Source organism: Neomonachus schauinslandi, chromosome 3 (assembly GCF_002201575.2).
Source record: "Neomonachus schauinslandi chromosome 3, ASM220157v2, whole genome shotgun sequence".
NCBI classification, from domain to species: Eukaryota; Metazoa; Chordata; class Mammalia; order Carnivora; family Phocidae; genus Neomonachus; species Neomonachus schauinslandi.
Window position 1 is genome coordinate 74,022,738 of NC_058405.1, and position 14,812 is coordinate 74,037,549.

At 43.3% G+C, this 14,812-nt stretch overlaps 1 protein-coding gene across 1 annotated transcript; it reads left to right on the forward strand.

Moving 5' to 3' along the window:
• Positions 1-753: 753 nt before the first annotated feature.
• Positions 754-1,976, forward strand: GPR12 (G protein-coupled receptor 12). Its single transcript, XM_021678247.1, has one exon. It carries the CDS (start codon positions 972-974, stop codon positions 1,974-1,976), a length of 1,005 nt encoding a protein of 334 aa, XP_021533922.1. The 5' UTR covers positions 754-971.
• Positions 1,977-14,812: the final 12,836 nt, after the last annotated feature.

The window sequence follows — 14,812 nt, forward strand, 5'->3', positions numbered from 1 at the left end:
CGGGCGGGCTGGCGGGCGCGCGGCGGGGAGAGCCGGGCACGCGAGCCGAGCCCGCCGCTCACCTGCCGCCCTCAGCTCACCTGGCGCCGAGCGCGCGCCCCGCGCCCTCCCGCCCACTCCCGGGCGCGGCCACCGCCCCTCGCCGCCGCCGGCCCCGGCGCAGACATGCGACACGAGTAGCCCGCGCGCTTCGGAAGCACCAGAGGAGCCCCCCTCGGCCTGGGCGCGCCAAGGTGACCCCCTTGATGACCCCCGCCCCCGCGGGCCGCCTGTCCCGGCGCCCTGTCTGTCCCCTCGCGTCTTCCGCCCGGGGGGAGCGGCGGCAGTGCATGGGCGTGTGTCTGTCTGTCTGTCTCCACACCCCCATGGCACACACCTGCCTTTTGTGACCCTGGCCCGACTGCCCTGTGCACACGGGGGACGTCTGGGACCCCTCTTTGTTCTGGCTGGGGGCTGTGTGTGAGTGTGTGCGCGCGCGCGAGGGATTGTTTTGGGGCGGGGGGCAGTTCGATGGAAATAGGCGATTTAAATATTCCATCGAGGCTGGCGGCCCGGGCTCGCGACTTGTCGCTGCGGCGTGGCTTTGTCGGCGGCAGCTCAGATGTCAAACGGTGGTTCGTTTCCAGCATGCAAGATGCGATTTTCAGATGTGCGTTCCCAGCACTTTAGCAAACAGACCGCCGCGGTTCCGTGTGTGCCTGTCTCACTCACGCTCGTGTTTTCAAGTCCTATCCTGTGTTGTCCCCAGCGCCAAACGGCATTTGTGGTCGTGGGTTTGAAACCACGGAGACTTCGCCTTTTGTTTTATTCCATAACACTTTATAATTCATGAAGCTTGTGGCATTTGATGGTAGTGTCTGAGTAGGGGCTGGCTTTCTGTTTGTGTGTTTTTTGCATGATTTTGGATTGTCACCCTGCTGTGTCTAAACGTTAAAAAGCCTGTCTTTTCGTTGAAGAGGACGGGGGTTAAAATGAATGAAGACCTGAAGGTCAATTTAAGCGGGCTGCCTCGGGATTATTTAGATGCTGGCGCTGCAGAGAACGTCTCGGCGGCCGTCTCCTCCCAGGTTCCTGTTGTAGAGCCGGAGCCTGAGCTCGTTGTCAACCCTTGGGACATTGTCTTGTGTACCTCAGGAACCCTCATCTCCTGTGAAAATGCCATTGTGGTCCTTATCATCTTCCATAACCCCAGCCTTCGAGCACCCATGTTCCTGCTAATAGGCAGCCTGGCTCTTGCAGACTTGCTGGCCGGCATCGGACTCATCATCAATTTTGTTTTTGCCTACATGCTTCAGTCAGAAGCCACCAAGCTGGTCACAATCGGACTCATTGTCGCCTCTTTCTCTGCCTCTGTCTGCAGCTTGCTGGCTATCACTGTTGACCGCTACCTCTCCCTGTATTACGCTCTGACATACCACTCGGAGAGGACAGTCACGTTCACCTATGTCATGCTCATCATGCTCTGGGGGACCTCCATCTGCCTGGGACTGCTGCCCATCATGGGCTGGAACTGCCTCAGAGACGAGTCCACCTGCAGCGTGGTCAGACCTCTCACCAAGAACAACGCGGCCATCCTCTCGGTCTCCTTCCTCTTCATGTTTGCGCTCATGCTTCAGCTCTACATCCAGATCTGCAAGATTGTGATGAGGCACGCCCATCAGATAGCCCTGCAGCATCACTTCCTGGCCACCTCCCACTATGTGACCACCCGGAAGGGGGTCTCCACCCTGGCCATCATTCTGGGTACCTTTGCCGCTTGCTGGATGCCTTTCACACTCTATTCCTTGATAGCTGATTACACCTACCCTTCCATCTACACCTACGCCACCCTCCTGCCCGCCACCTACAACTCCATCATCAACCCTGTCATCTATGCTTTCAGAAACCAAGAGATCCAGAAAGCCCTCTGTCTCATTTGCTGCGGCTGCATACCCTCCAGTCTGTCCCAGAGAGCACGGTCACCCAGCGATGTGTAGCAGCGTTCCCCTTAGGAGGACACCCTGCACACTCAGTTCTGCATTTACCAAGCCCTTCCACTGCCCGGCCAAATGGCTGAGATGCTGTCCCTTAATTCTTTATATTGGATTCTCTCTTGAGCCACAGGAGCACTTAGCATTCGTGAAGCATTCATTTACATGAGTAAAGTGACTGAAGTGAAAATAATGTTGCCAGTGTTTTCAACCTTAAAAAAATGATTGAGTTCTTTGCTCAAGATTATTTTGTTTTGTTTGGGGGCTAGGGGTTTTGTTTTCTGTTTTGTTTGGAGGCAGGGTTTTTGTGTTATATTTTACTTGGAAGATTGGTAGTGGGTGGGAAAGAAAGTATGTGATATGGCCATGATGTTAGAAAAAGTGAACTGGTCCTAGAGTTTTTACTTGGACTTTAAAATAAAATTGAGCTATTGAGAAAAATGGAGGAGAAATGACTTTTTCCAGACTTTTTTTTTTTTTAACGTCAAGGTAGATTTTCAACGCTGCATGTACCTAACTGAATATAATCTTTCGAGCCTACACCAATAGTTTACATGATTCTGTTTGGAAGAGACCTGGTTTTATTGACATGAACTCAGTAATAAGTTACCAACACAGAAACCATGTACCCATTCTTATTCGTTCTTTCTTTACTTTGAGCAATTACTGTTCACAAGAATTACCTGGGTATTTCTATGAATGTTGTAACTTTCTGCATGGTTGCCTGTGTTAACTAGACCACTAGTTTCAAATGTTGCCATGTAAATCCAGAATCAAATGAGTCAGTTTTCAATATAGGTTTTCAATGTGTCTCTAAAATGAATTATGAAATTTGTTTGATTTGCATATGAAGTAGGATTGTTTAGATCCACCACTGTAGTCTCCACTCCACAGTGATTGTTTTCACGAAGCAAGAGAAAAAATTTAATAACAGCTATTAAAAGTAGGTTACATTTATTTTAGTGTATTCTGAAAAATAAATTGATGTAAAGCTATCACAAAACATGAAAAACATCACCTTTCCTATCTCTCTACATCTAAGAATGTATTAATAGTTTTTCTTGATTGAGACAAATAGGAATTAAATATTGTAGACCAAATATTTCTGGTTCATATCATCTGTGGTGCAAAGTACATTTGAAACAGGTGGTCTCCTCTTTTAATGATTAAGTTTGTGAGTACATAACATGTGTATCTGACTGTAATATATGTTAGCTATATTATGTAAGTTCACAAGCAGAATGACCATGTGGCTGTTCATGAAAAGCTAACTTTGAATTCCTTTTCCTTCTTTTCACCAAAAAACAACTTAAATGCAATAAAAATTGTATTGCCTGTTTTCAGAGAGCAAAGATTTAGTCAAGAAATGACACTGAAGAATGAATTTTAAATATATTGCAAAGTCATTGTGTTTGAGCATCATTTCTCTTAGTACAGACAGATGTTTTGGACGCAGATACCTTCCCTCCATTCGCCGTGGATTTATAGTGGTGTCCATATAACCAGTGGAAGAATTTCTGGACGGGACATCAACTAAGCCCATTCAGCTGGTGGCGAAACCAGTACTTCAGGGTCCATGGGGGAATCATCTGTAATAAATTACCCTTATCAGTTTGTCCCAGATGTTATGCCCGTGGTGCTCTCAGGACCATCCTGGCAGCCTGCATGTGATGCCATCTCCCCAAAGCCCCTTCATATGTAGCACAAGTGTGAATAAATCCTATACTTGAATCTGGTTCTCCTCCCCTAGGTTACTTATGGAAGCAGGAGAGGGACTGAAATATTCCAGAAGTGGGAAAGGATTTTTAATACATATCACCATACGACCAATCTAATCAACTTGATGCCTTTAAAAAATGTCTTTTGAACATTTGATGGAGTTGGTAGATTGGAAATGATGGGTCTGTTTGTTTTAATGACATAAAACTTAATAGCATCTCCTTGTGAGCAATGACTAAGGTAAGTTGGTTTTGACATGAGCTGGGAAATATCCATACGGAGCTTGTAAAGCAATAAATACTATCTTTGTAGAAATGGTGGTCCATTTGCATATCTGTAATAGTAGGAACTGCAGTCATAATGACGTGTACTGTTGTTCACCATATGTTGTGTGCCAGGCCCCTTTATCTGCTTTGTTGCTGGATTCACAAGAATACACTTTTACAGGTAAGAAAATTAAGGCGAAGAGAGGCTAAGGAATTTGTCTGAGGCCACAGAGCTCCAGGATAGAGCCAGGATCCGAACCTGGGTTTCCCCAAGCCTATGCTGTCCCCTTCCGTGCTCCAGGCTGCCTGTGATTGCCCTTAGTTCTACAATTAAGACAAAGCTTCCTGTTTAAAATGACATGTGGCGTGATTATCAGCATGGTTCTAGGTAAAAGAAGTTTGTTTTTAACATGTTCTTCCCTGAACATTTCCCTGTTTTGGCGCCAGGGCCGGTCCCCAGGGGGCATATTGCAATATCTTAGTGTAATGAGATGAGGGCACTCGTTATACAGATTTTTCCTTCATTTATTATTTTAAACTTCACATTACATACTTATTATCAGTTTGTAATGGTCTTTTTTTTTTTAAGATTTTATTTATTTATTTGACAGAGAGAGACATAGCGAGAGCGGGAACACATGCAGGGGGAGTGGGAGAGGGAGAGGGAGAAGCAGGCTTCCTGCAGAGCAGGGAGCCCGATGTGGGACTCGATCCCAGGACCCTGGGATCATGACCTGAGCCAAAGGCAGATGCTTAACGACTGAGCCACCCAGGTGCCCAGTTTGTAATGGTCTTATAAATACTAAAGGGTTGCTTTTGACCCGTTTTTAAAAAATCTGATTGCAGCTAAGATATTTTTCAATTCAACTATAACATGTCCTTACTGTTTACTTTAAATGGTGAAGATCTGGGGACGTTTAGGTGGTTTCCTACAAAGCTTCTTTGTTTCTGTAAAGTTAATTATTAGGAAATGTGTGCCTCACTCAATATATATATGTATGCTTAAGTCTGTGTATGAATGTATACATATATGAATGCATATATATGTTCAATAACATTAACTTTGCAACAACACTAAATGCATTATGGAAAACATTCATATCTCCAACAGTCCTGAGGTACCAGATATGCTTTTACTCCGTATGATGAAAATATTTAGCTACCAAAGAGTTTATGGTAAGTTACCCTTGTAACTAAGACAGTTCAGTTACCTTAGCAGAATCCTTAGTCGAGGCTAATTATCCAGGTTGTGATTAACCAGGATTTTGTTTCCTTTGTTCCTTTAACTTTTTACTTCTTTATAGCAATAACTTTGTTTCTTGCTGGTAAAAAGGGCTATCTTCCCTCCTGCCACCTGGGGGAGGAATGAGTTGGAGTAGGGAGGCAGAGCACCACTTTCTCTAGAAGCCTAAATTGAAGAGCTAAGTTCAGGAAGGGGTATCACTCCCTTGACTTGGCAAGGAGGAACAGTCTTGGATCCCTCTGGAATTTAAAGCAGGATTTAAACAAGAAGTTTAAAAGAGCAGATGAGAAATGAAGATGTTATTGCCAATAAAGTATCTGGGAGATTTTTCAAACTTTTTTTAAAAGAAATGTTTAATCCATTATTAAAATAATAATTGACTTTCACAGTTTTATATATATACATATATATATAATTTTCATATATATATCATACGAAATTAGGGTGACTTACCATTTCAGATTTAAAATATATAAAAATAAGTGACTACTATGGTCTTACATTGAACAAGGTAAGGTTTATGTTTTTCTCTTGATTATATGCCTGGTGTAATAAAGGGACAAACTGCCTTCTTGTCCCCTTAAAAATTTTAGTGATTATTGAATAGTTTTGATATCCGATTGGAACCTTGAAATGTGATTAGAAATTTTAGAACAATCAGAAGTAGTTTGTATACATCAAGGAAGTAAAAACATGGTTTGAATCAACAGACAGGTCTACTGTCCTCTGGCAAACAATACAGAAAAAAATATTGGTAATTTTGACTAGGAATCCTTGAACTTTCATTATTTAAAAAGCATACAAATCAGGGCATCTGGGTGGCTCAGTCCATTAAGCATCTGCCTTCGGCTCAGGTCGTGATCCCAGAGTCCTGGGATCAAGCCCCGCATTGGGCTCCCTGCTCAGCGGTCTTATAAATACTAAAGGGTTGCTTTTGACCCTGTTTTTAAAAAATCTGATTTCAGATTTCTGCCTGCCACTCCCCCTCCTTGTGTTCTCTTTCTCTCTCTCAAATAAATAAATAAAATCTTATTTAAAAAATAGCATAAAAACCACCTGAGAATCTTGTTAAAATGCAGATTCTGCTTCAGTGGGTCTGAGACATTGCTGAACTTCTAACGAACTCCCAGGTGATGCTGATGCTGGTGCTGATGGTCTAAAGACAATACTTGGAGTCGCAAGGATAACTGTCACACCCTCCCCATTCTTAAAAATAAAATCTATATTTATAATAATATATGAATATTTATATATGTAGCATACATATATAATAATTGTGATATATAATATATATTAACCTCTGATAAGAATAAACACTTTTAAATGCATATGTATTATGTATATGTATATTATATATATATATATTTTCTTAAAGATTTTATTTATTTATTTGACAGAGAAAGACACAGCGAGAGAGGGAACACAAGCAGGGGGAGTGGGAGAGGGAGAAGCAGACTCCCCGCCGAGCAGGGAGCCCGATGCGGGACTCGATCCAGGGACTCCAGAATCATGACCTGAGCCGAAGGCAGTCGCTTAACCAACTGAGCCACCCAGGCGCCCCTGTATATTATATATTTTTTACATATATAAATTAAAAGTGTTTATTCTTGTCAGAAATTAAGAGATAACTAGTCCGTGTTCAATGGACATGAACTGTGAACTTTCCCTAGAATTTCTCTAGTATCTAGTAAAGATCTATAAATATATTTTTCCATGTTAGTGTTCTCACTTTTTAAAATCCCAATTACCATTATCTTAAGGTAATTCTTTCAGAGCGTTATAGATCTGTGCAATGTGTTTCTGTATATGTGTGTGAGTACACACAAAGATTTGCGTACTCACACACCCAACAGTAGCAACAAAGATTTGTTTTTGCCACCTTTTTTTCAAGGACATTTTTCTCTATGACATATGTGACTTGTGTACATACACAAATTCATCTTGAGATAATTGAGATGGAAACTTTTGTTCTCTGTGTTGTACAATTCAGCTGAACTCATCCCAAAGCAACCTTTTCCTGGCCAAGTACATCAGAGAATTTTTAAAATATCTCATTTTCATTTTGATATTTATCTGTAATCTTTTGTTAATTTTCAACATCAAAAATACTATTAATGTTTATCATTACCAGTGGTAATTATATCCACTGTGCTTCCTTTCTGCCCAAGAAGGTGGGAAATTTTTTTATCCATTAGAAGCATGTCAAAGTCCATAGTTATTTTTTTAAGATTGTATTTATTTATTTGAGAGGGAGAGAGAGAGAGAGCATGAGGGAGGGGAGGAGAGGGGCAGAGGGAGAGGGAGAAGCAGACTCCCCACTGAGCAGGGAGCCTGATGCGGGGCTCGATCCCAGGACCCCAGGATCACGACCTGAGCCGGAGGCAGATGCTTAACCAACTGAGCCACCCAGGCGCCCCGTCAAAGTCCACAGTTGAAGTGGATTTTATTTTATTTTTTTAAAGATTTTATTGATTTATTTGACAGAGAGAGACACAGCAAGAGGGAATACAAGCAGGGGGGGTGGGAGAGGGAGAAGTAGGCTTCCTGAGAAGCAGGGAGCCCAATGCGGGGCTCCATCCCAGGACCTGAGCCAAAGGCAGACGCTTAACAACTGAGCCACCCAGGCGCCCCTGAAGTGGATTTTAATATATAACTTAAATATGTCTATAGTATAAAATATTTACAGAAGAAATCTGGGAATGTTTTAATCACTGAAATTCAAATGGTAGCCTCAAGCGAACAAACTTTCAATTGGAAATAAGTGTGGAGGAGAAATGAAAACATTTACTATGTCACAGACTTCCCTGCAGCTGACCATTTGAATGGACAAGTAGAAGCAGAGGACTTTAAAAGGTAAAAGAACATCTTAAGGGCATTCTCTGAAAGGCTTGGATTTGTGTTTCTCACCAGACACCATGCTTTGAATCTAGGGGATTTTTTTTTTTTAAAGATTTTATTTATTTATTTGCCAGAGAGAGACACAGTGAGAGAGGAGCACAGGCAGGGGGAGTGGAGGGGAGGCAGGCTTCCCGCCAAGCGGGGAGCCCGATGTGGGGCTCGATCCCAGGACCCTGGGATCATGACCTGAGCCGAAGGCAGGCGCTTAACGACTGAGCCACCCAGGCGCCCCGAATCTAGGGGATTCTTGCTTTGCTTGGTGAAGCTACCATAAGCCATTCACATGAGGAAGGATAATGGCTTGTCTTTTATAGACGTCGTGTTCACTGGGCTACAAGCTAAGGGAACCTGGTTCTGGTACAACTATATATCCTTACTCCTTCCAGGATGCTTTGAAACTATGAGCGAATTTCTCCTTGGATACTGTAGAATTTAACCTTATTGGAAGAAAATGTATGGAGTGCAATTTCGTATATTGAATCCAAACCATTTAAGTACAAGTCTCTTTGGAAACTAAAATTCTTCACTTTCCCTCAGCGCTTGGCAGTGTCTGAACATTCCAAATCTGTCTTTCTTATTGCATGCAAATCCTAGTTATTTTGGCCCAGGTCCTGGAGATCCAGAGAGCACCCCAGTCCCCGTCAACATTTATCTACTGCAAATACTGATTAAACAATACAGTTCTCTTCTTTTCAAATACAATTTCCCAATTACTTCAATAATTTTTTTCGGATTTATTTTATTTTAGATTCTTTAGATTATTTCACTGATCCTTTTTTCCACATCATCTACCATTTCTCTACACACCTCTTTAAGTCTAGGAATCCAAGCCGGGATGCACAGAGCTTCCTAGAGTGCAAGGATTGAGAGTCTGCTGCGCGGCAGCGGGCCTGCCAGTGTGGGCTCCAACCAGCATCTCCCAGAAAGGTGTTAAAAATGCAGAGTGTCAGGCTTCACCCCAAGCCCACTGATTCAGAAACTCGGGATGCAAGGTCCCGCAATCTTTTAACAAGGAATCCAGATAATTCTGATGCGCTCTTGAGTTTGAGAAGCACGCGGTGTAGCTGACTGAATCCTGACATACTAACATAACATTTTTAAAAAGATTTATTTGAGTATAGTTGACACACAATGTCGCATTAGTTTCAGGTGCACAACATAGTGACTGGACAAGTCTCCAAGCGGAGCTCCTATCTGTCACCATACGGCATTATTACGACACCACTGACTGTATTCCTTGTGCGGGCCTTTCATCCCCGTGACTTATTCATTCCACAGCTGGAAGCCTGTGTCTCCCACCCTCCCTCACCCATTTTGTCCATCCCCTCAACCCCCTCTCCTCTGGCAACCATCCGCTCTCTGTATTTATGAGTCTGATTCTGCTTTTTGTTTGTTTATTCGTCTTTAACATGACATATGAATGGCGTGAATATGTCAGCATAACTGGGACCTCTTAGCCTTTCCTGTCCATGTCAGGCATTCTCACGCTATCCTCTGACAGATGATTCCAGAGTGTGCTGTGTGGTGTTGCACTGATGGTTCTCAGAGACGGATGCATTTTCGCTGAGAATTTGGGATGTCTTCGAGTGAAAATCTGGATATTTCTGAAACATATGAATCCAGAGGTTATGACTAAAGTATCGGGGAAGACTGGTCTTGCTGCTGTGAGCGCTGACCCAGGAGCCGCTGCTAAAAGCAGCAAGACGTCCCCAGCGGCCCCTGTACCCTCTGAATGTTGTCATTCCACAGCGAGGGTGTCCCAGGGACAAGGGCTGTGCTCCCAGCCCCGGGGAACTTAATGCAAACAAGACACCACACAGTGGAAAGGGGAGCTGCTGGGGGACTGTGGGGCAGCCTGAGGCAGGCTGCTCTCATTCAAAAGTCTTCACCCTGCAGAAGGTCATTGTTTGAGTCCTGGAACAGCTGACACATCCTGAGAGTTCTTTCTACAATAGAGTATTTCAAAGCTTAATTCACCCTACCCAGCCTTGCTCTTAATGTGAAGATAGTTTCCACTTTCCAGACTTTTCCATCCAATTAGTAGCTGGTTCTCATGGACTTATTTCAGAAGGCCCCACTGGGCTGAAGAGGTTTGGAAAAGAAAACTTACTGACGTTGGAGTACCCACGCCCACCTGCAGACCTGACAGAGTGCCACAGCTTGAATAGGCGATGTTGACAATAGACGTCTTATCTCCTTGAGTGAAATAGATGTAACTGTTAGCTGTACGCAGAGAGAATGTAAACCAATAGTTACATAGCCTTCGTCAATAAGGTGACTAGGAGCATAGGCTCTGGACATAGACGCCTGGATTCATGTCCCCTCTCTGTCACTTCCTATTGCAGGGTTTTGGGCATGTTACTTAACCTCTCTGAACCTCCGTGTCCCGGTTCTATAAAATGAGCATGATAGGGACGCCTGGGGGGCTCAGTCTGTTAAGCATCTGCCTTCGGCTCGGGTCATGATCTCAGGGTCCTGGGATCCAGTCCTCACATCGGGCTGCTTGCTCAGCGGGGAGTCTGCTTCTCCCTCTGCCTCCCACTCCCTCTGCTTGTGCTCTCTCTCTCTATCTCTGACAAATAAATAAATAAAATCTTAAAAAAAAAAATAAAGTGAGCGTGATACAAGAACCTACCTCACAGTGCTGGGGTGAGAAACAACATATGAAGGGTTCAATGTGGGGCTTGGCACAAACCTGCTTGGATGTTACTTTTCTTTAGTATTTTTAGTATTGATATCCTCCATGATAAGTAAAGAGACTGATGCACAGAGAGGCTAAGGGACATGCCTAAAACCACTGTGGGTCACTGTGGGCCCCCACATAGGGACCCACAGTGCTTTTGTGTGGGTCACTGTGCTAGGAACAAGGGTACTTAGAAATAGGCAGTGACTGCTAAGAAATGCCCAGTCAAATGAGCCAAGAGTGGCCTGTGCATGAGCAGGTCAGATGACTCTGAAGGTAGGCTGGGCTCAGTGTGAGAGAGGTGGCATGCAGAGGCCTGAAAGGCGTGCTCTGGAGTATAGACAGGCTTCATGGAGAGAGTTGGATGCCAATGGGTCCCAAAGGGCAGGCTGTACCTCGTTAAGTGTAAAGAAGAAAAAGAGTTCTCTAAGAGGAGTAACATGATGGATTCAAAGGAGCAAAGTGGAAATAATTTGGAGCTAACTACACGGGATTTCTTTTAATGGCATTTAATTTAGGGACTAATTCTTTAAAAAATTTCTGAGAGGGCGCCTGGGTGGCTCAGTTGGTTAAGTGACTGCCTTCGGCTCAGGTCACGATCCTGGAGTCCCAGGATCGAGTCCCGCATCGGGCTCCCTGCTCGGCAGGGAGCCTGCTTCTCCCTCTGACCCTCCCCCCTCTCATGTGCTCTCTGTCTCTCTCATTCTCTCTGTCTCAAATAAATAAATAAAATCTTTAAAAAAAAAATTTCTGAGAACTGCACTGAAAAGAACTTCAGCATCATCACTCAAAGCTCACATTTAGGTGCTTTGCAAACCTTGTAAATGTAAGATTTTTAAAAATTTATGTTTATTGACATCCATAAAGTGTGCAGGAAAAGAGCTGAGCAACCAGAAGTTTGCATTTGTAAACATTCATTTGCATGAACAAAAAGTTCTTTAGAAACATTTATTTTTGGGGCACCTGGGTGGCTCAGTTGGTTAAGTGACTGCCTTCGGCTCAGGTCATGATCCTGGAGTCCCGGGATCGAGTCCCGCATCGGGCTCCCTGCTCGGCAGGGAGTCTGCTTCTCCCTCTGCCCCTCCTCCCTCTCATACTCTCTGTCTCTCATTGTCTCTCTCGCAAATAAATAAATAAAATCTTAAAAAAAAATTTTAGAAACATTTATTTTTTAAAAAATCAGCTAATTTACGTGCAGACTTTCCAAACATAAAACATAGCACAGGTTTTTTGTTTTGTTTTGTTTTGTTTGAAGTCTTTAGACGTCTTAGGAGTCATAGAGTCCTTGTTCTCAAGCTGGAGAAGACTTTGCAAGCACCTCACTTCACTGACGGGGAATTCCTGCTCAGGCTAGGATGACATCCCAAGGTCATTGGCTTGGAAGCAGCAGGTCCAGAACAAGAAACCAGCATTGTGATTCCTCACCCAGAACTTCATTCTGGGGCAGGTGTTCATTGACAAGGAAAAGCTTGAAATGTGAAAAGTCTTGTCTAGTGTTCCCTCCCATGACTGGATAATTTGCTGTTACTACTATTAGAATTTATCACGATAACTTGAAGAATAATTATTGCTATAAAGGCTAACGCTTTCCGAGCACTTTGTTCCGGGCACCATTTCAAGAGCTTTACATAGATTGACTTACTTGTTCTTCACATCCTCAAGGTAATATTTGAAAGCATAAATTCCAGCCTTAAAGAGAGGGTTGTTCACAAATGCCAATTGGAAACAAGTCTTGTGACCCTTCTTCTGGGTCCCCTAATCCTGTGCTCTACACATCCTGGAGCTTCACCCACTTCTGGGCCAACATTCTCCAATTTATTGGCTTAATAAGCAGTGTTGCATTTCAGAAGTCATTGCATTTTCAATACAGATTGTACGATATTTGCATACCCCAACTATTGGCACACAATTCGACAACTACGCTAATCATGGTAATTCTTCCTCACACGAGGACTGGCAAGTTTTATAAAGGGACATGAAGAGGTCCGGAACCTGTTTCTGTCTTGCTAGAATGTGGGAGGAAAACCTTGGGAGGTAATGGATAGATTTATGGCACAGATTGTGATGATGGTTTCACAGGTGTATATTTATCTCCAAACACATTGAGTATGCATTAAGTATGTACAGCTTTTTGTATGTCAACCATACCTCAAAAAAGTAGTTTTAAAATGAACGAATGAATAAGATTTATTATTCTAGTAAAGTTTCAAGAATATAAAAAACGTATATAATTCATTATATATGAATTATTTCTCCCTCCCTGCCCTGCCCTGCAAGATGGGCAGGGCAGGAGGAATGGGAGAGAGGGAGAGGATACATTTTAGTGTTGTTAACTGTGGCTTCAGAAAGAACAAACTGGTCAGTTTTCAGGTGACTAGTTTAAAATTAGAAATAGTGCCATCAGTCATGAAATCCCTGTGTTCGAGGACTGGTGGGGGAGCTGGGACCGGTCATCGAAGCCCTACATAAAAGCAGGGTAGTCAGGTTCCTGCTTGCCCCGGTGGGGGGCGGGGGCACTGGACATTCAGCAGGTGAAAGAGTGACCGTCATCACGAATACAGTCACCTTCACGTTCGCTCACCAGATCACTGGCAATGAAGAATACATTTTCTCAATTCTAATGGAATACTTTTATCTTTGAAGTTGTGCATTTCCCTCCCCCCCCAACCATTGATGTTTGAGTAATAGAAGGAGGAAAATGCAAGATAATTTACAGTAGTCTTCTTTCTGTATGATTCTTCAGATATTGCTTTTGCTAGGGCATTTAATTCACTTTACTCCCAGCAGATGATGTCAGCAGGAGCTTCACAGTACCAGCCGCCCCTTCTAATGAAAGCAAACAGCCTAACTTCTGAGGTGTTACTGTGCCTGAGCTCCGAGGGGATTCTTTTTCACAGTCATGCTAACGATGGGCTGATTATGTGGAGATGCTGTAATTAACTTTCATACTGCCTCTTAAAAATTATGGTGACACTCTGAAACCTAATCTTTGAAATGTTGAATACTGAAAATACATGAAATTCTTCCTTCAATGTCCTCAAGGTTTCAACGGTGTCTTAAAACCAGTTTCATGGGACTCACGTGATAATGAATGTGCCTTATTTTAATTCTTTAAATAGCACCAGTAATTCTTTGTCAAGTATCAAAGTTGCACCATGCTGAATTGAAAACGTGCTGTTTTCTGGCTCATGTTGTAATAGCTTAGTTAAAAACAGAACGGTTGTCTATGAGGTATGAATGATACATAAATTTGGCTTCATGAAAAGTTGTGTATTTCTTCATGTTGAATAGGTAGATGCGTGCGCTGTTTGTTTGCGATTTACCTACAAGGGCCCTTCAGAGACAGGAGATCACCTATCTCTAGAAAGCAGAGGTTGACTATAGAAATTTAGACTTCAGAAAAGCCAAACCTTGAAAAGGTGACAAAATTTCATTTCATTACATTTCTACAGAATCCTGAGTAGATGGACTTTTGCACACTAAGTATTTTTAGAATGTACAAGATGTGAAACAAACGCTGTGCAGCTTGAGCCACAGAATTAAGTGGCAAATAAATAAAAGATACATGTGTCCCCAAAAATGAATTCTGGTTTTGCTTTTACAGATTTTTGCTGGTTTAGCACTAAGATAGCTGGTTGTGCCTTGCAGTTGGAGAGACCCGTCCAAAGCCTGGAGCTCCCACTTTCCGACTGTGCGGCCTCAGGTAAGTCATTTTGTTACTCTAAGCCTAAATGTCCTTGTGTGTAAGATGCCACAGGTGAGAGCAATGGGTATACCCAGCGTCTCTGGATGGGCTCAAGAAGTGGAGCTATTATTATTATTATGAATGAAACTTCTCCCTAGTGGCAGCACAAGCATGGATTCCCCGACCCAAAAAGTCAGACGTCATTCCACAGGTCAACAAAGCCCAGGGACGCAAAGGGAAGTACCTCACATTGTAGCTGGAGGACGCAGAGTAGGGTTGGCCCTCTTCCCACTTCCCCGTGCAGGGCTCTTTGTCGGAGACCATTCTAAAGTGATAGAGATGGACCAT